Source organism: Pteronotus mesoamericanus, unplaced genomic scaffold, assembly GCF_021234165.1.
Source record: "Pteronotus mesoamericanus isolate MK-2021 breed Mesoamerican mustached bat unplaced genomic scaffold, CSHL_Meso_final contig_41, whole genome shotgun sequence".
Classification (NCBI taxonomy): Eukaryota; Metazoa; Chordata; class Mammalia; order Chiroptera; family Mormoopidae; genus Pteronotus; species Pteronotus mesoamericanus.
In genome coordinates, this window is record NW_026555152.1 from 6,190,170 (window position 1) to 6,213,675 (window position 23,506).

The 23,506-nt window shown below is 40.0% G+C and overlaps 1 protein-coding gene across 1 annotated transcript in view; it reads right to left on the reverse strand.

Annotated features, from left to right (window-relative positions):
* Positions 1–23,506, reverse strand: part of ATP8A2 (ATPase phospholipid transporting 8A2) — a 523,880-nt gene that overhangs the window by 404,335 nt on the left and 96,039 nt on the right. Inside the window, exons 15-22 of the mRNA XM_054577153.1 lie at positions 22,896–22,971; positions 17,020–17,125; positions 16,199–16,281; positions 13,590–13,639; positions 10,443–10,512; positions 8,315–8,399; positions 6,861–7,000; positions 4,983–5,121 (exon numbers count right to left, since the gene is read on the reverse strand). Of these exons, the coding sequence (XP_054433128.1) occupies positions 4,983–5,121; positions 6,861–7,000; positions 8,315–8,399; positions 10,443–10,512; positions 13,590–13,639; positions 16,199–16,281; positions 17,020–17,125; positions 22,896–22,971 (749 nt within the window). The remainder of the gene's footprint in view (positions 1–4,982; positions 5,122–6,860; positions 7,001–8,314; positions 8,400–10,442; positions 10,513–13,589; positions 13,640–16,198; positions 16,282–17,019; positions 17,126–22,895; positions 22,972–23,506) is intronic.

The window sequence follows — 23,506 nt, forward strand, 5'->3', positions numbered from 1 at the left end:
ATTTTCAAGGCATGAACTAAAAGTTACACTTTAAAAATCAGTTCTTAAACAATAATCGATAGATCAAATACTAAAAAAAACCAAGAACCCAAACACACCATATGTTACCTCTAAATGTGTACCCCAACTATATGCACGAGTAAGGACATGCAGCACTCTTCAAATTGTAAGAGTCCACAATCATAAGACATCCCAGTTTTAGAGGTGGTAAAATATAAAAACAATGTGCATTGTCAAATAGGTGAACTATAGAACCATTCTTCCCCTAGTCTGCTAACTCAAATTTCAGGGAACGGATTTTGCAAAAGCCATGTGAATCTGTTTAAAATGAGCCCTGCACCAGAAGTCAAGAACCCTGAGACCCAGTATTTGTTTGGTCATTAAGCAGAGTGTAACCTTTGTAAATTCTGAATTTCCCCCAAGCTTAAGACTGCTCATGTGTAAAGACTGAAGAATGAGTCCAGAAAGCACACCTAGCATGGAACCCGGCTCTTAGCAGACATGCTATTCATCGGTTCTCTTTCCCTTATTTCATCTAGGAGTAGAAGTGTCAGACACTTGATCTTCTTCCCAAATATCTTCTGGGTACCCTAAAGTGCACATAGAATGTACTACAATGTACAGAGTATCCAGTCAGTATGATAGGAGGTAGATCAATCATGGTTCATATTAATGAGGGTATAAGGAATACATGGCAATAACACAGGCTCACAACCCAGGCGATCTGGTGCATGACCTTGTGCTGCATGGACTTGTCGCCTGTGGTCTGACACCAATGAGCCTAATAAAATATCTGGATGTCTACACCTCTGTGTCATGTGTAGGCTCAACAGATATCCTGAGTCAGAAAATGACATTTAACCCCTCAGTATCACCCAGGGTTACCAACTTGAATTCTGAATGCAATGTGAAAAAACAATTCAGACATAGTTTTTCCAAAGAACATCAGTTCCTTAGTTGGTGAAAGCCAACTTTGTAACACCCAAAAGATGTCCTAATTCTACTGACACACTAGCACAAAAGAAAGCAGAGAAAATCTCCAGGATAAATATAAGACTTTGGCCAAGTAATCAGCTTATAAGTAGGAGGCATCATCTTCTAGTGGTCCTGAGCATTGGCTAAAAAGATCAATTTTAAAATACCTAATGGATGTCAGTGCTTCTGGAACCAAAATAACAAATGTCGCTACACATTTCAAACATTTCAAAATGTTTTTCAAAGAATACATTCTTTGATAAAAAGCACAAATTAATACAACTGTTATTTATATACTGGACAGGTATCAATTATCTCATAAGGCTTAGAGAAATCTGTGTGCAAGCAAAATCTTCTTTCAGGAATAAGAAGCCATTTGTGTTTTCTGGGTTAATTTGAAGGCCTTTGCTTTTACTTGTGTTTATTCTAAACTTGGCTAGACTCTGATAAGCTCATAAAAACAGAAGGAGCAAGCAGGAAAGGGCACATGTGTGCTCCCAAGGGCAGGGTGATCTGGCTAAGGGGCAGGGAGAGGTGGCTGCTCCCTTTCCTGCATGCTCGCTTCTCATGCAAACACTAGAAAGCACTCAGGGAAGCTAAGTGTGGGGCTGGGGACATAGAAAGTCTGTTAGGCCCTGACTGGTGTGGCTCAGTGGACTGAGCCCTGGCCTATGAAACAAAGAGTCACCTGTTTAATTCCCAGTCAGGGCACTTGCCTGGGTTGCAGGCCAGGTCCCCAGTAGAGGGCACACGATAGGCAACGACATGTTGATGTTTCTCTCCCTCTCTTTCTCCCTCCCTTCCCCTCTCTCTAAAAATAAATAAATTAAATCTAGAAGAAGAAGGAGAAAGAGAAGATGGAGAAGAAGAAGAAAGGCTGTTAGTCCAACAGGAACACTCAAGATCTAGAAAATTTAAAAAGTTTATCACTACAGTTCAACTTTAACTGGTGGGGATTACCCACTCCTTTCATATTGCTCTAGGAGAGTAGAAAACATACCTCTAAATTTTAAGTATTTCAGGGAAGCAGTCAATTTTATAAGCTCTATATGAGCCCTAGATCAATAGCTAAGTTTATGTGGGAAGTTATATCTGAAGGGCCAATACGTATACATATATACAGAGATTATAACAAAACAAATGTATTATCTTTCATTTATAAAAATGTTGCCAGCATCACCAAAGGACTATGGGTCTTCACAGAAACTTCATCATTCTTTTCTCCAAAAACTTGCATTTGAGAGATATCTAGCACAGATGAACGGACAAAGTCTCTAACTGGTGCTTCAGAGGCTACTCATGTGACTTCAGTTTCAGTTGGTTGGGAGTCCAAGTTGCATTTGATTAGCTACAGCCTTGAGAAGAAATGAGTAATGGTTTTTGTCTACATTTCTTTTTTAAAAAAAGATGAAATTCTCTCCAGATGGTAACTGCAATTGAGGTTATCATGTGAGCTGATTCAAAAGAAAAGGTTTATGGAAAGGGGCACCATAGATTCAGGTAGTAATATTCCAGGGTGACTACTCTGAACAGGACAATAGCTACTTAAAATCAGGTGTTCTAGTATGTTTCTTTCTGAAGTGATCTATGAACATCTACTTCCATAAATACATTGCAAGTCATGTAGTCCTTATATATTCATTTTATCACATATGTACTGTGGCTTGTTACTCCATAATGGTGACAGAAGTACCAGATAATTTTAAAATAATTTAAATAATCAAAATTATATTCTGTTTCATGTTTTAAATATATCTCTTTAAGACTAATGAAGTTATTTGGACTTAAATTCCTTTTCTTCAATTTTCATATCTGTAATACTTAGCAAGCAAAGAGGATGTCAACCCAGATGGGGAAGGGAAAAACACAAGACTTTTAGAAAAACCTATTAATTGGTAAAATCATTCAAATACTCATAATTATATAAAATAACTGCATATTTGAACTTAGTGAAAACATGCTCTTAGTCTCTTAAAACTAAAATTTGTAAAGAAAGAAATAAGAATATCGAAGTAATCAACTCTTAAATTCTATGTCCCATATAAGTGTGTTTAATACTTTTCAGGATAATAGTTTTGTTACTATTGGTGTTTAGCTATATTTGAGAAGGGAAGCAAAAGAGACTAGATGTTGAGCTTAATAAACTGGGAAGCAGGAGCCTATTTGCTTCACCAGGAAGCTACAGCCTTTCACATTCCAGGGGATCATTCCAGGGGATCATACCAGTGCTCCACCAGGGGGTTCACATTCCTCCCTTTCCCCCTCCCTTCCCCCATCTGGTACCAGATTGTTGGGGGATGCAGGAGAGGTGCTAGACCACAGAGACATGTCAGTCTAACAGGGGAAAAGACCCTATCCAAAGCCCAAAAAACTTGGGAAGTTGATTGGTCATCCTGAGAAAGCGCCTGCTCCATCCCAAACCCCAGCTCCTAGATACAACCCCAGGGGAACGAGGAAGCTCTCTCTCTCTCTTGCTTGAGACACACACTGACACAGTGCATGCACCTGTTCTCTCTATGGCCTCCAGGAGGCAGCCTGAATTCCAAAGCACAGCAATGCACTATAGTTGGAAATACATGCTAAGCTAGACTGATGCAGGACTAGACTGCATTTTCTCTCTTTCTTTTTTTTTTATTGTTGTTCAATTACAGTTGTCCCCATTTCCCACCCCCTAATACTCTCCCCTGCCCTACCCACCTCCACCTCCCACATTCAATCCTCCGCGCCGCCTACCCCTACCCCTGCCGCCATTGTCTTTGTCCATGGGTCCTTTATACATGTTCCTTGCTAGAGCAAGGCATGTAAAGGAAAGAATAAACAAATGGGACTACATCAAATTAAATAGCTTCTGCACAGCTAAAGAAAACACCAGCAAAATGAAAAAGGAACCAATCGTATGGGAAAATATATTTGCCAATAATACCTTGGACAAGAGTTTGAGCTCCGAAATATATAAAGAACTCACACGACTCTACCCCAGGAAAACAACAAGTGAAAAATGGGCAAAGGACTGGAACAGACACTTCTCCAGGGAGGATATACAGAGGGCTCATAGAAATACGAAAGGATGCTCAGCATCACTAGCCATCAGAGAGATGCAAATTAAACCACAATGCGATACCACTTTACATAGGTCAGAATGACCATCATAAACAGATCAACAAACAATAAATGCTGGCGAGGATGCGGAGAAAGAGGAACCTAGTGCACTGTTGGTGGGAATGCAGACTGGTGCAGCCACTGTGGAAAACGGTATGGAATTTTCTCAAAAAACTAAAAATGGAACTGTCTTTTGACCTGGCAATTCTACTGCTGGGCATATACCCTAAGAATCCTGAAACACCAATTCAAAAGAAGCTGTGGACCCCAATGTTCATAGTAGTGCGATTTTTTTTATTTTTAAATATTTTATTGTTTATGCTATTGCAGTTGTCCCAATTCTCTCCCTGTGCCCCCCTCCACTCAGCTCACCCTCACTCCCACAGCTGATCTCCACACCGTTGTCCATGTCCATGGGTCATGCATATATGTACTTTGACTAATCCCTTTACCTACTTTCAGCCAGTGGACTGTACTTTAACATGGAGCAGAAGCTCTGGGCGGTGGCCTTCATTCTAGCCCTACTGAAGACAATATTGGACTTTTTGCATGGCAGGATGTACAGAGATGGGTCACTGGGAAATCAGGAGGGAAACCCCCTTAATTATGCATCATCAATAAACCAAACCACAGAGCCACATCCTCCTGGGCAGGTCTTAGGAAATTCTTTTCCTTTAGAGACTGTAAGAACCCCACTTCTACCAATAGTAGTTTTAATGTTTTTAATGTGCAGATGATGCTCATAAGATCAATCTTCATTTGATTTCAGTATAATTTTCTCGACCTTAGAATGAAGAGTTTTATAAAACACAATCTTCAGTGCATTTGAGGAACCCTTAGGCACTCTACAAGACAGTTTAAAGACAACACAAAAACCAACATCAGGGTATTATTATAAAATTAATTACCTATATTAATTGCAGTTTCTTGTTTGTCTCCTGTCAACACCCATATTTTAATTTCTGCCTTCAACAGAGTTGCTATGGTTTCTGGAACACCTGCTTGAAGGCGATCTTCTATGGCTGTGGCTCCAAGTAACAGTAAGTTCTAGATTGAAAGATATCTTCAATTAAAGATCGGTACATACTTGAGAGCAGCATTTATGATAAGATTCTGACAAAAGAAAGGCAGTCAAAATGTTCTGAGGCAATCATCATACTTCCTCTACATTAAACCTTAAACCTTTGTTTGCAGATAGTTAATGATATCTGGCTGTGTGTGACTATTCAAAGCTATTCCCAGTGTTAGAACCTCTCCATACACATAGGCAACAAAGTACTCATCATTTATTTCTTGGTACATGGGCACCTCAGAACAGAAATCCCCTGGAAGTAGAGCACATGGGCCACTTATCCTGAGGATATTAATAGTACATGAGCCCTCCTCTATCACTCCACAAATGACTAATGTATTATGTTACATTTAAAACATGAGAAAAATGAATTCATTGATTAAAAAAAAGAAACTGAGCTCACCTGGCACTGATTCAACTGATAGAAAAAGCCAAATATTTCTTGAGCATCCACCATATATGTCTAGCTCTGAATGTTCAAGTCACCTAATTAATTGCTTTTTACTGACTCTAAAAGTAATTTGGAATGTTCCCAGTAAAGCAAGGCAAATGAACACTTGAATTCAGGTCTACTGTCATTCAAATTCCATGAACATGACAAGTGAATACAAAATTCAAAAACTGAGTATAAAAAAAGCAAAGGGGAAATAAACAAACAAGCAAAAAACACCCCCAAACACAAAGGAATGAAAAAAGCAATTGAGTAATAACTTCAGAGTTGTAAGAAACTGAAAACTGGATGGATCAATGGTTGCTGATATGAAACAGAAAAAGCTGAAATTTACTCCCAGATTTGGGATGTTAAAGTGAAGAAAAAAGAAAGAAAAAAACTGTAGGCCAAATGGAGTCACTATCACTAAGCCATGTCACTAAACCAAAACTTAATAACTAACTTAATTGCAGTTTCAGCCTCTCCTAGGAATAAAATTTTAAACCAATCAGTCTGGAATTTCCTGAGAAATACCAGTGAGGTAATCTGCATAATAAACCCCCTGCCAATCCCTTCCCAACAAAAGATGACCTAGCCTAAAAATAATCCTTTCTTTTCTTTTGCTAATAGCTCCCCTGACACATCCTTCTGCCTATTAAAACCTTCTATTTGTACAACCCTTCAGAGAGCCCTTCTAGTTGCTAGATGGGATACTACCCCATTTATGACTTGCTTAGTAAAGCCAGTAAGATCTTCAAATTTACTCAGTAGTATTTTGTCCATTAACAGAGGGACTCCAATATGTAGAATGCTACCTAATGTCTTGAGATAAACTGAAAAAGGAAACCACAACAACAAAAATCAAAATAGGCAATATGGACTAGCAATAGCAAAGCTTAAAATTAGTAGAATATTCATAAATAGGTATGAAAATTCTTAGTATGTACAATGTCCAACCAGCCTATGAATTCTGATTGTTCACGTAACTCAATAAGGGTGAGCTCTTCCTATTAAGCCTAATCTTAGGCAAGGCCAGAAAATCATTGCTGCTGTTTTGACCTGGAACTTTTTAACATATCACTAATGTTTAGCTGAAGGTGGCTACACTGCAGACAGCCCATAAAACTAAGTTTCTTAAAACAAAGCAAGAAGTGATTAAAAGTTAATGGTTACGATACTTAACAGAAAACATTACTCTATAGCAAAAGATTCCTGTTCAAAGACTTTGTTCAAGAGGTGAGTAAGCCACTCATGGGCATTAATGACTTGATCAGGTGCAATTACCTTCTCAATGATTTCATAACACTCCTCCAGCCTCTGAGCTCTGTCTTTCAGTATGGTGCTGGCTTCTTGATAGACTTTCAGCCACTCCTCATAATCACTCTCAGAGAGGTCAGCGTAAGCCACACAGAGAGTTCGCAAGCCTGAAAAACAGACACAGCGCATCCCAATGACGCCACTAGCAGTGGGGCAAGCAGGATGCCTTATCTCCTAGCTAACATCATGTGGTTCCATTTTATACCAGCATGCTCAAAAAATTTTAAAGAAACCAACTGTTTTTAGGTCACTCAAATTCAACTTTCGTACATCTAAAAAGGGAATTTAAAAACAACTCTACTGTATTTTAATTTTTTATAATCCTCACCAAAGGACATTTTTTTTCCATTGAATTTTTAGAGAGAGGAAGGGAGAGAGAAAAACAGAGAGAGAAACATCAACACCTGAGAGAAGCATCAATTGGTTGCCTCTCGTACATGCCCAGAACAGTGATCACACATGCCCAGACCAGGGATCGAACCCACAACCTAAGTATGTGCACTGACCAGGAATCAAACCCGCAACCTTTTGGTTATGGGACAAACACTCCAACCAACTGAGCGACACCAGCCAGGGCTCTACAGTATTTTAATATAAACTGCCTTTTCTATAAATTTTGAGAGTACATGAGAAGACATGAGAGTAAGTTCACAGTGGAGAAGTACGGGAGCTGCACACAGTCCATCATTATACGCGTAGCAGCAGGTATCAGCAAGTAGAGGTGGCAGAAAGTACATTTCAAGACAGCAATAATAGCCCAATGTGCAACCCTGTGAAAGATCTGGACTTTCAAGCAGCCGTGTGTGTGCTGTTGTGTGCATGTGTGTGCACATACATGCCTGCAGGTAGCCTTAGGAACACATGAAGAGAAAGCAGCAGTCAACACTTAAGCAAGGCTTCAGCTTTCATCACATTCACTTGTAGAAAAACCTGACATCAGTGTTGTTTAAAGCCTTTCAGAGAACTCCCTTCCTATTCCACCACGGGTTCAGTGAATTATTTCCTAAAGTCATTAGCCTCCTCTGTACCCCTCACACGGGATAAGCCACTGCCATAAGGATAATAAGAGAGGGACAGGAAAATAACAACATGAGTTTTCCAAGAAAAGGAACCGTAACTACAAGCTGATGCTACACAGTGTGAGTTGGCCTGCCTTTCCCCTCTGTCCTGCTGGTTCAGAGTTGGCAGAGTCATATGTAGGTAACCGAGTGTGGAATTTGCCACATATCTTGTCACTGCACAGACACGGAATGTGGAGGATGGGCACAGGGGTTAGCATAAGAGAAGCGTATTCCTGTGAATCCAACCAAGCACAATATGACATGTCTATTCAAAACATGACTGCTAACCCAGGCATTAGTTATAGACACTTGAAAGAACAACTTCAGTGGTTAAAAATAACATTTCCAAATTTCACTAACCTTCCGTAGCAAAATATTCCAGATGGCATAATGTTTCCTCCATGTATTTTGAATCTTTTGAAAGTCTCTTAAAAATTACATTGTCCTATAAAATAAGGAAATATTGTGACGGGCAAACCCTTAGGTAAACCTAGTCAGCATTCTAAACACAGCTTTGTTTTAATGGTGTTTATTTTCTGTACATGAGAATATTGAATGGGCAAGTAGAAATACAGTTCTTAGTGGGATTCAGCCATGATCCTTAGAAAACAAATTGAGTATGGATGTGTCCAAATGAAAACAGTCATTGGGATGTGAAGTACAGCAGAGGGAATATAGTCAATAATATTATAATGACTATGGATGGTGCTGGGTGGGTATGTGAATTATCAGGGGACCATTTCGTAAATTAAATAATTGTCCAAACGCTCTGTTGTACAGAGGAAACTAATATAAAATAAAATTGAATGTACTTGAAAACCAATATTAAAAAAATAAAAATTAAAAATAAAAACATGTTGGGGAAGACCATCGGTGTCACGAAAATAATCCAGGACTCAATGGTGCTACATTTCTCCCCAACTTTGCATAACTCATTCTAGAGTTTATAATACCTTTTTGCAGAAGTGGGAAGGGTAAAACATGGGTCCTAATTGTTCAAGTACACTCTTGCTTCTTAACTCCGCAGAAGCTCCTAACCAGTCAGGGCACAACCTACCACTCATTGAACCAGTTCAGCTGAGAAACACTTGGATGTGAAATAGCTCATCACCCTCTGACAATTTCCATGATGGACAAGCAGGGCTGCGGGACTGGATGACACTGATGATCCATCAAAACTGTTTTAAACTGTACAGTTTTAGGTCATAATTTTATTTTAAAAAAATCTAATTTTGTTTTGGAGGTCAGGTTGAAGAGAATTAAGTCCTATAAAAATAAAATCCACCACTGCAGCACTTCCATATTTATACTATTTATCATTACAGCCTTCCTCTGTGCCACCAATATTGCCCCGTCTGTATTTGCTGTGGTACTTAGCACACAATGGAGAATAAACAAACAAAGAGTTTAAAGAGCATATCATGTGAGAACATAACCTAGGTGACCTTGATTTCAGTTGTTACTATAAATATAGAATTCTTTAACGGGTCCAGATAAAAAGCCTTCGGAATTCACATGCATTACTCATTTTTTAAAAAAGCTCTAGTGACAGTGTACTCACATAAGACAAAACTTCTCCCCGTGACTGGTAAAGATTAATAAGGTTTTCAACTTCATATAAAATGAGCTTAATAATTCTTTCCCTCAACACAAAGGATCATAATTTAACAGGATACAGTTTTGCAGTCAGGTTCAAACACAATAACATCTTTCCTTAAAGATAACACATTTAGATTTTTTTTAATCCTCACCCAAGGATATGTTTTTATAGACTTTAGAGAGAGAGGTGGGTGGGGAGAGAGAAAGTGTGTGTGAGAGGGAGAGACATCGATGTAAGAAACATCAATCATATATATAAACATATAGACACATACTCAATCTTCACATATATAATTATACAGAGTGGGACAAAAATAACTTTATAATTGTTAGTACACAAGTAGAGTTAATAAATCTATTGCAATAATCATGACCTCTGTGTCTTTTTTTATACGAACAAAGGTAAACCTACTTTTGCCCCACCCTGTGTATAAAAAGATTATTAACAAATTACTTTATCTTCCCAAAGTCACCACACAATAGTGTAAAACTAGAGTCAGAATTCACACTCCCAGAATTTTCTACCACACAGCAAGTTCCTGTCTCTGAAACCAGCTGTTGACTCTAAGCAACAGCTCTCTTTGCTGACTCTCTTTGCCACCCTGATTTGCACCACCACTACCTCCAGTGGCTTCTTCACTACTACATGAACTTGATGGCTGACCTGCAAGTTGGCCTTCAGTGGCCTTTTTACTACTAAGTTAACTTGTTGGCTGACCTGCAAGTTGGCCTTCAGTGGCCTTTTCACTACTAAATTAACTTGATGGCTGACCTGCAAGTTTTTGGCCTTGGGCAAACCACCAGTGTGACAAGGAGAGCATTTAGGAAAAGCAACAGATTAACAAAGCAGCTGCCAGGAACTCCCTGCTGCGCAAAATTTAGTACTTACAGCCCCTTTACAATAGAGTCGGAGTTGTCCTGAAGGAGTTCGAACAATTACAGACATTCTTTTTCTGTCACTGTAGAAGTGAAAAAAGAAAAGGAAAGTTCTCATTGGTCTGTTTTATAGGACCTATGAACTATGATTAAACACCAAACAAATTAAAAGGTGCGCCCAAAATGACAATGCTCCATTTATCGCTACCTTTTTTCCTCAAAATCAGGCTTTAATTGTATATTTCCTATTCTCTTATTTACATATAAGGGCCATAAACCTATTCCTTTCCCTGCCATAAGAACTCACTAGTATAGCTATTTATAGTAGAAGGCACAGAAACAGAGAATTTGAGCCCTTCTGACAATGTTCTGTAAAAGTACTTCTCTTTATTTTGCAGCTCAAAAATATTAAGTAACCTGCCCAGTAAGAGTAAAGTAGAGAAGCTTCACTACATCCCCCATGTAACTCAAAAGTTCCTCATTGTGTCGTCTTTTTACAGGAGTAAAAAAAATTACCAACTCACAGAACACCCCTACCTGAGCACTAAGGTACACTCTCTCACTCCTCTCCCCACTCCAACACGGACAATTCCTAATTCACCTTTCATCCTGACCCATCCTCACTCACTCACCTTCAATGGCTCTCCACTGCCTAGACTCCTCTCCCTGCTGATCTGCAGCCAGCTCTGCAGCCTCCCCTCAACCCCCTCTAACCTGTCACGCAATACACCGGGTTTCGATCTCACCCAGATACTCACAGTTCTCCTTCCCTAATCCTTTAGCCCCAAGCCTTTGCGGACAACATTTCATCCTTCTGAAACACATCCCACCCACGGTGGGCTCCTGACTCCCAGCCTTTCAATAAGGTGACCTGCAATGGACTGTAAGCTCCTAAGACAAAGAGGACATTATCTCTCTAGCTTGGTACAAATTTCCGCACCCTAAACCACAGCACTCTCTCTGACCTGGGTTTGAATTCTCCTCTCCGCTACCTTGTAGCCAGGTGCTCTTGAGCAAAGCTATGCACCCCCACATTTCAGTTTCTGTGTAAAGCAAGGTTGCCTGCCACCAACTATTTCAAAGACGTGATTGAGTAGCATCTGGAAAAAGATGAGTTAACTAAAATGAAATAGAACCACAACTGTAACTGTAACAGGGTGCTGAGCTTGAGGTCCCCCAAAACAGGGAAAATCCCCATTAACCTCGCTTGGGGGAAGGAGAAGCAGGGCAGGGCCATCGAGAGTTACTTTGCACACCTGAAGAACTTGGCCGGTGTTTTACTAATGCTAACAGCCTGTGCCTGCCTCTCAGAGCCAAAGAGATGGGCATGACTCTAACCCATGACGCAGCCCAGAGGCAGTGCCCAGCGACTGCCCCTGCAGGAGACACGGGGAGGCAGTTCCTACGTCATGGGGAGAAGCTTGCCCCGACAAACAATGCAGCTGAGAAAGGCAGAAGAAACCAGAGTGCTGGCAGGTATAAACCTTCGTGAAAGGAGTCGGAAATGGGGTTACAGAGGAAGATCCATGCCAGGATTTAAACCCAAGTGTGGGGCAGCTGTGTTCTCCCTTGACCATGTGGCTGGGGGGCAGAGAAGCCTGTCTTGGCCACAGGGTTTGAAAGGATGCAGAAGGACCCCCACCGGCCCACCATGAGGAGGAGCCATACGGTTTTGGATTAGGAGCAGGAGCCTAGCTGAGCTTGGATTACTGGGGGAAGCCAGGGATGCTGAACTGAGACCAGCGGAATGCTAAACTATAGACTTCTATTTGTTTTCCTGAGAGACGGCACCTCTGACTGGCCTGGTTTGGCAAGGGGAGGAAGCACTGTGTGATTATGAGTATTTTTTTCTTTGTTTCTAAAGGGAGTGGGATTTAATAGCAGAATTCTGTCATTATTCTAAATCTAAATTATAAATAAATAGTTCTTTTCCTTTTCATAAGACTCCGGCATCGGGAGTCACAGTTTTTCAGTGGCAAGCAATAGAACCCAGAGGAATAGAACCCATAATGGCTCTGTTTCATGACCACAAATGATTTTCTGTTCCCTCTTATTCTCCCCTAGGTTTTTTTAATATGTCCTCATATCTCCATCCATATTCACCTGTTTTTATCTAACTCCCCTTTCTTCTCCTCATCCCTTCAGTAACTGCTGGCCCCAGTTAATGCAGCCACATAAAAGCACGCTATTTCTAGGACTTTAACAAGAGATGGGGCACAAAAAGTCTGGAGAGATGTTTAGTATGCCCCGCACCTCCACAAACAAACTTGTCCCCTGCGTAAACTACTACTGTTATCAACCATCTCTCTCTCCCATTGAATGCCTAACCCTAAGGCCTCCTGACCCACCAAAGTTCAGTTTTGTGGTCCTAAAACTAAAGAGTAGGGCTAGAAAGCATTTCCTAAAAGAGGGTAAAAAAATTATCTTTTTCAAATAGCTTATAAAGCAGAGACAGCAAACAATTTGTGAATGATTTAACAAAGGTTATTGAAAAATCCACCTAATTTTAATAATAGGAAAAGGTATTTTGGAGATAAAAAGAGAACCTTGCTCTAGTATGAACAGTTCAACGTTAAGGAGGAGGGGAAAACCAAAAATTAAGATATATTTACAACAAACCATGAATGATCTAGGGAAACAAACAATCCAACAAGTGGTTCCAGGTCTTAAGTTAAATTACACTGGCAAAGACTGAACCCGAACACACACAGGGGAACTTCTGTGTCCAGACCAAGCCTGTAGTGGGACGTTTCCCAGATCCCCATGGGGGTACTCAGATGGACCTGTGACAACGAATGGAAATAATGTCCTCATTACATACTCTAAACCATGCAGATGTGTCTGTGGTTACTGACAAGAACACCAGGTTCTGGAAATCTAAAGAAAAAGAAGGATATGGAAGTATAACATTTGAGTCAGGAGAAAAAAAAAAGAAAGAAAGAAAATTTACCTACTTCGTTTCTCTAATGAAAGTCACAAATTTGAGAGAAGAGGGCTTGTGGAAATAAATTTACTATATTTAATACTTAAGTATTATATTTAATCATATCATCATGCAAATACTGTGATGAAATTATATATATATACATATATATATGTGTGTATATATATATATAGTTTGTTTGTTTTTTAATCTCAAGTTCATGAAAGAGAAACATACCTAGAAAATTCCAGGACATTAAGGATTCCGAATGTCTGTTCCTGTCCCATCTGAAGAAAGAAAAACATGCTCTTACCTGAGATACAAAGTTATAAAATCTCAAAACAACTGTTTCCTCAGTTGTAAACGTCTCCACACACACACACCTCCCCCTCCCTCCCCAACCCTCTCATTCACTTCTCTGTCCTCTGTCTACCCTGCAAAAACTTTTTCAACCGGTAATTTTTCCTACAAGTCAATTTAGTGGGGTCATAGCTCCCCCTTCTGGTAGGACCGTCTCATTTTTCTCCAGTTAGTTTGGCTGCATAGCCACTTGCAAGACATGAAAATAAAAGACACAAGCTAGACAGGCTCATCTGAAACCTTGGAGCCAGTTACACTTCTGAATTCAGAATTTAACACATTTTATAGAACTGTATGCATACGCCATAACATCCCCAGGGTAACATCCTATAACACCACACATCAATTTTGTTCAGCAAAATATATGACTATTCACACTGAGATTCATAAAGACCGTAAGTAGCCTCGTGTCAGCTCTGGTTAGATTTAGCTGCCAAATGCCTATGTCCTAAATTTAGGAAAAAACTTTTGGAATTTAAAGCTTCTTGGATTTTAGATTTAGAAATAAGGAATTATGAATCAGCATCAGATTTTAAGGCAATTAATCAAATGTCCTTGCTTCAGGTTCTTCAAAGTTAGAACCTCAATACTCTCACTTTTTCCCAGAATATTCCAGACTATGTATGTGCCATTTTCAAACTTTTTAATTAAATTTTGTCTCTATTTCCCCTATACATCACAGTGAAAAGAATACGGGCTTTGCAGTTCAACAGATTGGAGTTCAATTTCTCCACTAAATGTGTGACTTTCATAGAAGTGGTGACAGCACCTGTCCCCTAGGTTGGAGAGAAAATAATGAAGTAACATGCAAATTACCAAGTAGAGGACTGGCACACGGGAACCTTGGCCTGTCCCAACTTTGTCGGGTCCACGGTAAGCCCCCTCAGCACTAGCACTGTGACTGCCAGGGGCCCTCCGTGCACTCGGCGACATCAGCCCCTGCCGTGGGCTGCTAAGATGATCGGTGAGGCCATGTCCTGTGAATAGCTGTTAACCAACCTGAGAATTCGTGGTTTGGTAATATCTCAGTATTAATGGTTAAATAGCATTGTAAAAATTATTATTACTTATAAATCTTACTCAGGTAATCTTTTTTACTCTCAGAAATACGGCCTTAATAGCTTAATAAAATGGCCAAGGAGTATCGATTGGCTTTGCATCAGCATCTAACACAGTGATGCCGTCAGCTGGCTCTCCAGACCCCCTTATTTGTCTGGCAGCGTGAGCGGAGCAGAGGCAGGCTTCCCCTTCTCGCCTCCCCACCGAGCCGGGCTAGTCCACACACAAACGCCCACACGGCAGAGCGCACGACCGAACATCCTACACGAAGGTCTAAATACAAGTCTCCTCAAAAATGAAGGGGAAGAAGACTACAGCTATGAAACACTTTCGTGAGAAAAACTCCGCATTTGGTAAGGACTTTGTTTCACTTTAATGATTTCACACTTCCCTAAGCTAAATTCCTTCTGTGTGTATGAAATTAAGTAAAAACAAATATAGCTGATGTCTGTGCTCTGTAAGCAAAAAAACTGAAAATATCAAGAAATGGGTACTCTGTATAAGGTATAGTATTTTATGGGTTTTTCATGTAAGAAAAAATGGACTACTGCTACATCAGGAACAATATCAAGTTATTATGTAAGTTAGAAGTAAATTCCAAATGCATTAAACAGGTCTCGGGATTTAAGGGTAAACAGAGCCCCAAACTGTTATAATCCAAGAGTTGGCCCCAAATTGAGGGGTGGAGAAAGGCAGAGGAGAGAGAAGGCAGCGACTACCTCCAGGCCCTCATCAACCCAGACCAGAGTAAAACGCACCCCCTCTGACTGGTCCTCGTGAAAACCTGCCAGCGCCTGGCCAGTCCTCACCATCAGCTACCCCTGTCGCCCATCTCAAAGGGTCACTGTGTAATCTTATTCTTGATTGAAATTTGTTCCTACCATCAAATTTCTCCCTCAGGCTTCTTGGGAGGGAAACTACATAAACCCCTTGGCTCAAGGAAAAATAAAAACTCTTGTCTATAAAAAAGCCCCTAAGAGTCAATTTCTTCACTCCCAGCCAAGGAGAATGAAGCCAGCGGAGCAAGGGCCTCGCTGTGCAGGCACAGCCCAGCACCGGCCCCAAGGCTGCAGGCAGGAGCCGCGGAAGCTGCCCCCGCAGCAGGTGGGTCTGCAGCTGCTTTCCCAAGTGCTACAGAACAAAGAGGAGGCCTCCTTACTTCTTTACTACAAACAATTTCACATCTAGGTTTTGACTCATGGGGAAGCATCATTAAAAGAGAAAAATTAGTGCAATGGCAAAAACAATGTTAATGAGCTAATGTAGTCACATAACATCCTCGGTTTTTCAACAGGACTAGATTCTCACAGAAAAGAAAAATAGACATTTAACTATCATATTTATAATAGACATCCTATTTCAAATACACCGCCTTCAAAAAAGCAGGCAATCTACAAGGTGGGGAGGTGCCCAGGCATGTCACTCACGGCTTCAATGATGACTGAGTAGGGTGTCCTGGCTGTGAACACGAAGCCCAGCTTTTTAGCGCCTTTAACCAAAGCAGCTTCATCTGTCAATCAAGAGTTAATGAAACATTGGCTAAGCGCTGGTAATGCCAGAATTCTGCTTAGCAAGTATTATTTTTCAAATTATCAAAACCCACACCAGCGTAAGAGGCTTGGCCTCATGTGCACTCACGGGGCAGAAGCTACCCACTCACTCTCCCTCCCACCATGAGCAGACAGAATCACTTCTGTTAGACAGGAAGACTCAGAACTAAAACTAATTCATGGGGACAACAGTGGTTACATACCTACTATTCTCAATCAGAGCCACATTCTCTAATGAACTTGAATGATATGCCCAAGACTTTCTGACTAAACGTCTTCTCTGAGTGAGGCCGTCGTCCCAGCACTGCGGGTTCACAGAGCACCAGGAGTGGGTAGCGTTCGTGCTCCAGGGCACCGCTCCACCAGCAGTTGGAAAATCCGTGAGGGGTACTGGGGAGCCAGGAAGCCAACCACACTCCCTCCTGAGAGCTCTGTCTAGCATGTGATTTCTGCTAGGAAATGCAAGATGGCCTGGGGCCTCCTCCTACTGTCGAAGTGTGGCTAAAGTCAGTAGAACCCAGCACCAGCTTTCTATGGTCTTAATGCAAACAGCCTTAGCCTGTAAAATGTGTGAGGCAGGAGGCAAATAGTGGGGTCTCTGTAGGGTAGGCTACACCATCACATCTCCCACAAGGAACTGCAAACACCCAAGTCTCCAGAGAAGGAGACAGCAGGGCACATCGGCCAAGAGGCCTCACCTGGGGAGGAAGCCTGGTAGATGATGTTATCTCCATCCTTCTCAGGAACAACGGTGTGGCACACAGCCAGAAGGGTGAGGAACTCCTGTATGCAAGGAGCTGTGGGCTACAAACAGGACACCAGGTTAATCCATCTAGTCTAACACCACTGACATACATCAGAGTTAGGGTCGGGTCATCTCCTGCCTAAACCCCTGTAATGGCTTCCTGCTCCCTTTAGAACAGAGGTTGAAAGCTGTCATGTGGACTTCAGGTTTGCCATCATCTGGCACCTGCTCATCACGTAACCCTCTTCCTGCCACTGGCATTCTCTACCAGCCACTTGCGTCTGCAGGTCTCCCAGCGAGGTTCCTCCTTCCTTCTGTGCCGTCACTGCCCCTGACAGGTGTTTGGCCAATTCTTCTACTTAGTCACCCTCCGAGTTTCAGTTTAACAGTCAGTACATCAGAGAAGGCTGTCGTCACCCCTCTTTTGCAGCATTGTTCCTGACCCACTTTCCCATGTAGTCAGTCAGGTGAGAACAAAGAGGAAGCCAGCGCCCCCTCCTAGGAGACTGCCAGCACCCCGCTGCCCACTTCTGTAAGAGCCAGGAGAGGGAGCAGGTTGTCTGCCTTGCTCCCGAACGTATGCCCAGGCCAAGCACACAGACGGCACTCAAATCTACGTCAGACCACAGTATCAAGGACGGATTCAGCACCCACCAAGCCCCTGGGCCTTCTACGCCACCGCACTGACGTTTGTTCTACCTCAAGTCTGCTCTCTAATTTCATAATCTCTTACAACCTATAATGCAGTGCGCCCCCTGGCCTATTATGTGTTCTAAAAAACAAAACCAGAATTGTCATAGATATGTATTTAAATGCATTTCTTTGTCCTCCCTACCCTACACACAAAATCCTTACATTTTTTCATTGGGATTTGACTGTATCTATACAATTAGTGAAGAAATGACATCTTAGTACTGTCCACCCTCCCAAAAATACTGTATGTATTTCTATTTATTAAAGGATTCTAAAGCTTCTAAATGTGGTCCTGGCATATTTTATTCATTAACTTATTATTAACAGATTAATATTAATTATTACTTTTTATTCATTAAAAAAATCTGCAAGCCTACTATGTGTGAGGCACTACACTATTGCTTTTTACATTATTAATGTAATCTTATTTCCATTGTATTTTACAAGAGTTTGCTGTTCCTATCTAAGTAAAAACATGTAATTTTATAATTAATTCAATATTCAATTGTAACTAAACTCTTACTCTCCAAGGTGGAGTTGACTCTCATAGGTTTTCAAGGCAGACAATAATATTGTCCACAAATGATTACTTTTCCCTTTTCTTTTCCAATATACACACGTGTTTAGCTCTCACCTGTCTGCATAGTCTAGCACTTTCAGAATAATATTCGAAGACAGGGGTGACCCCAGGTTTCCTTGTCCTGAGGTTATTTTAAAATCACTATCTTTAATTCTTTAATGTTTCACTTTTAAACAGGAAGCCAACCATAAATTTGAGATAGATTTGTATTTTCACATTCAGGCAACAATTTTGTGTTTGCTATTTTTTTATGGAGTTTTCTTTTCTTCTCCTTCTTCCCTTCTCCTTCTCCTTTTTCTCTGTTTGTTTGTTTAGTCACCAACAAATAGTGACTAACATTTTTAACACTTTTAGTTTCTCCCCTGACCTGAATGTCATTTGAGAGCAATTGTACGGAAACAGATCACACTGTTCACACAGCTACTTCTTATCAGCCTTCAGGAAGAGGGAATGAACATTAAATTATAGTTCAATGAAATCTCTCAATTAGAGAATTTACGAGTTCTCCAAGGCCTACACCACAAAAGTGGCTTTCATCCAAAAGCACTTTAATTTCAGAATTTCACTTCAAAATTACCTTCTGCATCACAGAGCTGGCTATCTCGTCCTGCATGTCACCTTTCCCAAAAGGGAACAACACAAAAGAGGCTTAGATTTAATAGCAAATAAATAAACTTAATAGCAAAACATTTTCTGAGCATTATAAAGAAAAGTCGCAAAGATACTCAAATTAAGTTTCCACCTTGAGTGGAAGGCCAGAAAAAATTCTTAAAGGTCAAAAAATATCCCCAAGACAAAATTAATTTACCTTTGGTTCCCTACTTAACCTGACATTCTATAATAAATGAAGGGAGAGAGACAATCTTAATTTGAAGCATATGGATAAGGTATATGTAATATATTTAGACAAGTGCTCCATGTTTGAAAATAAACTTTTTCCACTAACTTCCATGAATAAAAAGGATTTACAGCTTCAAAGAACTGAGTGTTGGAGAATTTATGCAGGCATGTATATATGTACGTGTGTATACATCATTTTACAAGTTGAAAGAAATTATGGGAAAATACGCATATAATATTTGACACTTTAGCTATCTCTCAGCATACAATTCAGTGGCATTGAATACATTCACACTGCTGTGCATCCATCTCCACTATGTATTTCCAAAACCTCTTCATCTTCCCAACAAACACTGTACCTATCAAACAATAACTCCCATTCTCCCTTCCCCTTAACCCCTAGTAATCTCTATTCTTCTCTGTTTCTATTCTAGGTACCTCATATAATTATAATCATACAATACCTGTCCCTCAGTTAACAGATTTTAATCTGTGCAAAATGCTTTATGTATTCAAAAATGAGTATGATCAATTTATTTGATGAATGTAAAAAAGAGCAGAAGACTATATGTGTCAAAAATTGTCCTGCATTCCAATTCACAGGCATAAAGTACATGAATAATACACATATAAAAATAATTTCTTCCTGAAAACCCAAGCTCAAGGCATAATGATTCAAAATATGTTGGAAAATTATCCCACAAATTTAAAGTCACTGGTCAGTGATGTAATTAAGGGACTACGTGAATTGTTCCTAGAATTCATCCTCTAAGAGGCAAATTCTATTTTGGCTATCAGCCCACACAAAGCTTAAAAAAACACTCCTGAAGAACCCAGAAAATCAGAAATGATGACCCAGGAAAAACAGATATTCTGCAGCAGATGGAAGTACTCCCTTGGGAGGAAAGTAAAGGTTCTTGGTTCAAATGCTATAATTTTAGTCAATGGTCCCAAGAGAACTTAGATAAGAATATGGGATATCCATAGGCTAAAATCCTAAAATGCTTCTTTCCTCACTTCAACCATATTTTGGCAAGATAACTAAGTGATCTAATGGACTCTACTGTACACCTAAAACTAATGCAAAATAATATTGAATATAAACTGCAATTAAAAATAAAATTTAAAAAACATTTTAAAATAGCCATTGGGTTCATTTAATTCAATCCCACACCTTTCCAAAGAGAAATATTGGAGCCTATAGTCTTCATCACTTACAGTGGAGCTAGATGTTAAAGGTCAAAGGGCTTAATTAATGCAGTAGCCAAGATGAACACCTCAGAAGGATTCAAGAACCCTGGAAAGCTTTAGAAAATGTTAAATATAGGCAAGTAGGATTTTACTAAAAAATAGAAAATAAATTCCTCAATTCATGGCCTCATTAAGCACTCAATGAACTCTGAGTATCCAGATTATTAAAATATCCTTTAAAAGTCCCCATGTTTTCATCAATGCTTGTGATAATCTCCCCAGGTCAGGGTTCCCCTTTACAAGGGCGACAGCTGCCCCTGCTCTTGCTGGCCTTCCCACTAGAAAGGAAAATTTGGCTCGGGAGAGTCAAAGGTGAAGAGTAAAGCAAGGAAGAAAAAAGAAGTTCATTAAGTCTTTAAGAGTGGGGTTTCCTCCTAAAACGCATGCCATCGACCACAGGACAAGAAATGCTCATTAGAAGATCCTTATCCATGCTGGGTCTCCACTCAAATGTCAAGAGAAGAGAGGCTAAAAAACATGTGATCGATAATCAGAAACCCCTAGAAACCCAGGACATGCAAATATGGGTTCAGCTTCAGAGAAAGTATCTGTATGTGTACATAAATTAACTGAGCTAAGTATTTCAAGATTTCAAACACTGAGATCACAACAGCAGGTACAAGAGATCTCCCAAGGATCTCTGCTTCAAATAAAGATTCGCCCCTGGCCCCTGGGCTTCTATGCCAGCCCACATTTAGGTCCGTGCAAACACCACCCAGTACGAGTGGCTACATTGCTCACATTTCCGGTTATGACAGCCATAACACCCACCGAAGAGATCAAACTCCTCTGTCTACACAAAACAAAATCACTTTCCCAGGGAGTCACATCATACCTATCCCATTTATGCAAAAGTGTACTATGGCTCTTAATGATTTTATATCTGATTCCCCAATTAATGTAAGTCCCTTGAGCATTTTTTATAAATTTATTTCCTCCCCTAGTACCTAGCAAAGTGATTGGTATAAAAATTAGGACTTTAACTTGTTTGCCAAATGAATAAGTAAATAAAAGTCTCTCATTCAAATAAGGATCCAACAGTTGCTGCTACCCCAAAGCCAACACTGCGATTCCACACTATTCAGTACACTACGTTCATCTCGCTTCCTCGCTGTTTTCACATGTTGACTTACGCTAGGAAAACAAACTCTATGAAACTAGACTAAAAGCAGTTTCCTAAGCCTCTCTGCTACCCTGTCACTTTCTCTTTTTCCATTCACCATCCCAACTTGAACAGACACATTCAGTCGTCCACCTCTGTTACTACCTTCAACCCAAACACAATTCAAGAACACCTGAGTCCACTTTCAGAAAGGAATTCCCCACAGTGCACCTGCTTCTTTGACATCCTTTGATTAAAACTATGCTCCTCCAAGAAGCTTCTTCTGAAAACCTCATTATTCTGCATGTAGAACCTCTAGCCTAGAAGCTGGATACACTTCTAAAATCAAACTCCAAGAAAGGATCACATCAATGACTGTGCCGCAGAGCATGGGCTTTGGCAGCGTCCCCTCTGCAGTCTGGGACCACGTCACTAGCATCACAGGGGCAGAGGCAGAACATCTGCATCCCAGCTTATGGATGGTGGTGCCTTACACACTCACATTTAAGAACCACTGCTGGGAAGATTTCAGCATTAACAAATGGACGCTAACTGTAACAGAACAGAAGAAATTTCCTTGCTGAATATTCAAAGAAAGTTTTAAATATATGTCTTATCAAAATTTTGGAAAAATGAAGTTTTAATTTTGCTCAAGTTTACCTAATTTTAAAACTGAAATTTTATTCAGGAAGAAATTAATAATATTAGATCTAATTTGTACCAACTAAACTGGTTGTGAAATGCTTTGATCATTGAATACTTTTCTAAGTTGCTATTGCTCAGAGTATCCTTTCAAAGTAAACATATGTGATGGTGCAGGTAATTCTGGTTTGTTACAATAGTTGAAATAGTGTGACGTCATAGTTCAGATTCAAACACTTAAGCTATGAATCTCATTTCTACATTTGTTTTCTGGGTAACTCTGAGCCAAGCCAATCTCTCTATTAAGCTTATTATTAACTCTCTGGGGTGACTCAGATGCCAAAGGAAACACATGTCAAATGTTTGGCACAGAGTAGGATGCTACAACTGCTACATGTTAGTATAGTTTACTTTGGTTTCTCAATTATCCTAGTCAAACGACATTACAATTACTTTTCAAAATATGAGCTCGTGGATTCTCAACTATGATGAAATAGTACTGTAGAAGTCTTATTTATAAGCAACAGAAATATGACATATTAGAGAATTCTACAGTAAGGCTTGTCTTAATCTTGATATGTTGCTTTATAACTTTACCACATATTTAATTCAGCTTTACATTAACTTATAAAAAGTGTTAACCACAAAGCACTACCCATATACATAAATATAAATGCACCATAAGCTGTTTAATATCCTAGAGGGAAAATGTTGGCCTTACATGATGATCCTCCATGTTCTTCAAGAGCCTGGGATCATCAAAGTCACAAGAATCACTAGGGGGACAAGGCATCCGGCTGTAAAAGAGAAAAGAAAACATTTATTTAGTTCAAACTTTAAGATAATTCAAAGCCAGTAAGACTCTGTTCTCCAAGAAGGATCACACCTAAATTCTTAAAGATTTGGAATGTCATATATTATTCCAAACCTCAAGACAGGACATCTTTTATCTTACTATAACATATTTTATAAGTTTTTATAAACAACAACATAGCTACAAGGAAAAGAAACAAAGGCAAGGATCAGTGCCTGACTTTGTCATTTTAGTTGGTCTCTGTAAAACTTCTACCAGGAAAAACTTGTAAGAGTGCCTGCTCAATGCAGTAAAAATACAAGGAATGGTGTCTATGCAACAATTTGTGGCCAGGACTCAGATATGGGAGAAAGAAGGAGGCAAATAATTATGAGAAGGGAAACCTGATATTACAGCTGTGTCCCACCCCACTGAAGGAAATGTGATGTCTTAATTGCATGCATGTATCTCCACTCCTTCCTCAAATCCTTTCTTCAAAACAAAGATAATGGAAGAAGAGAGGACAGCACAGCTGATTT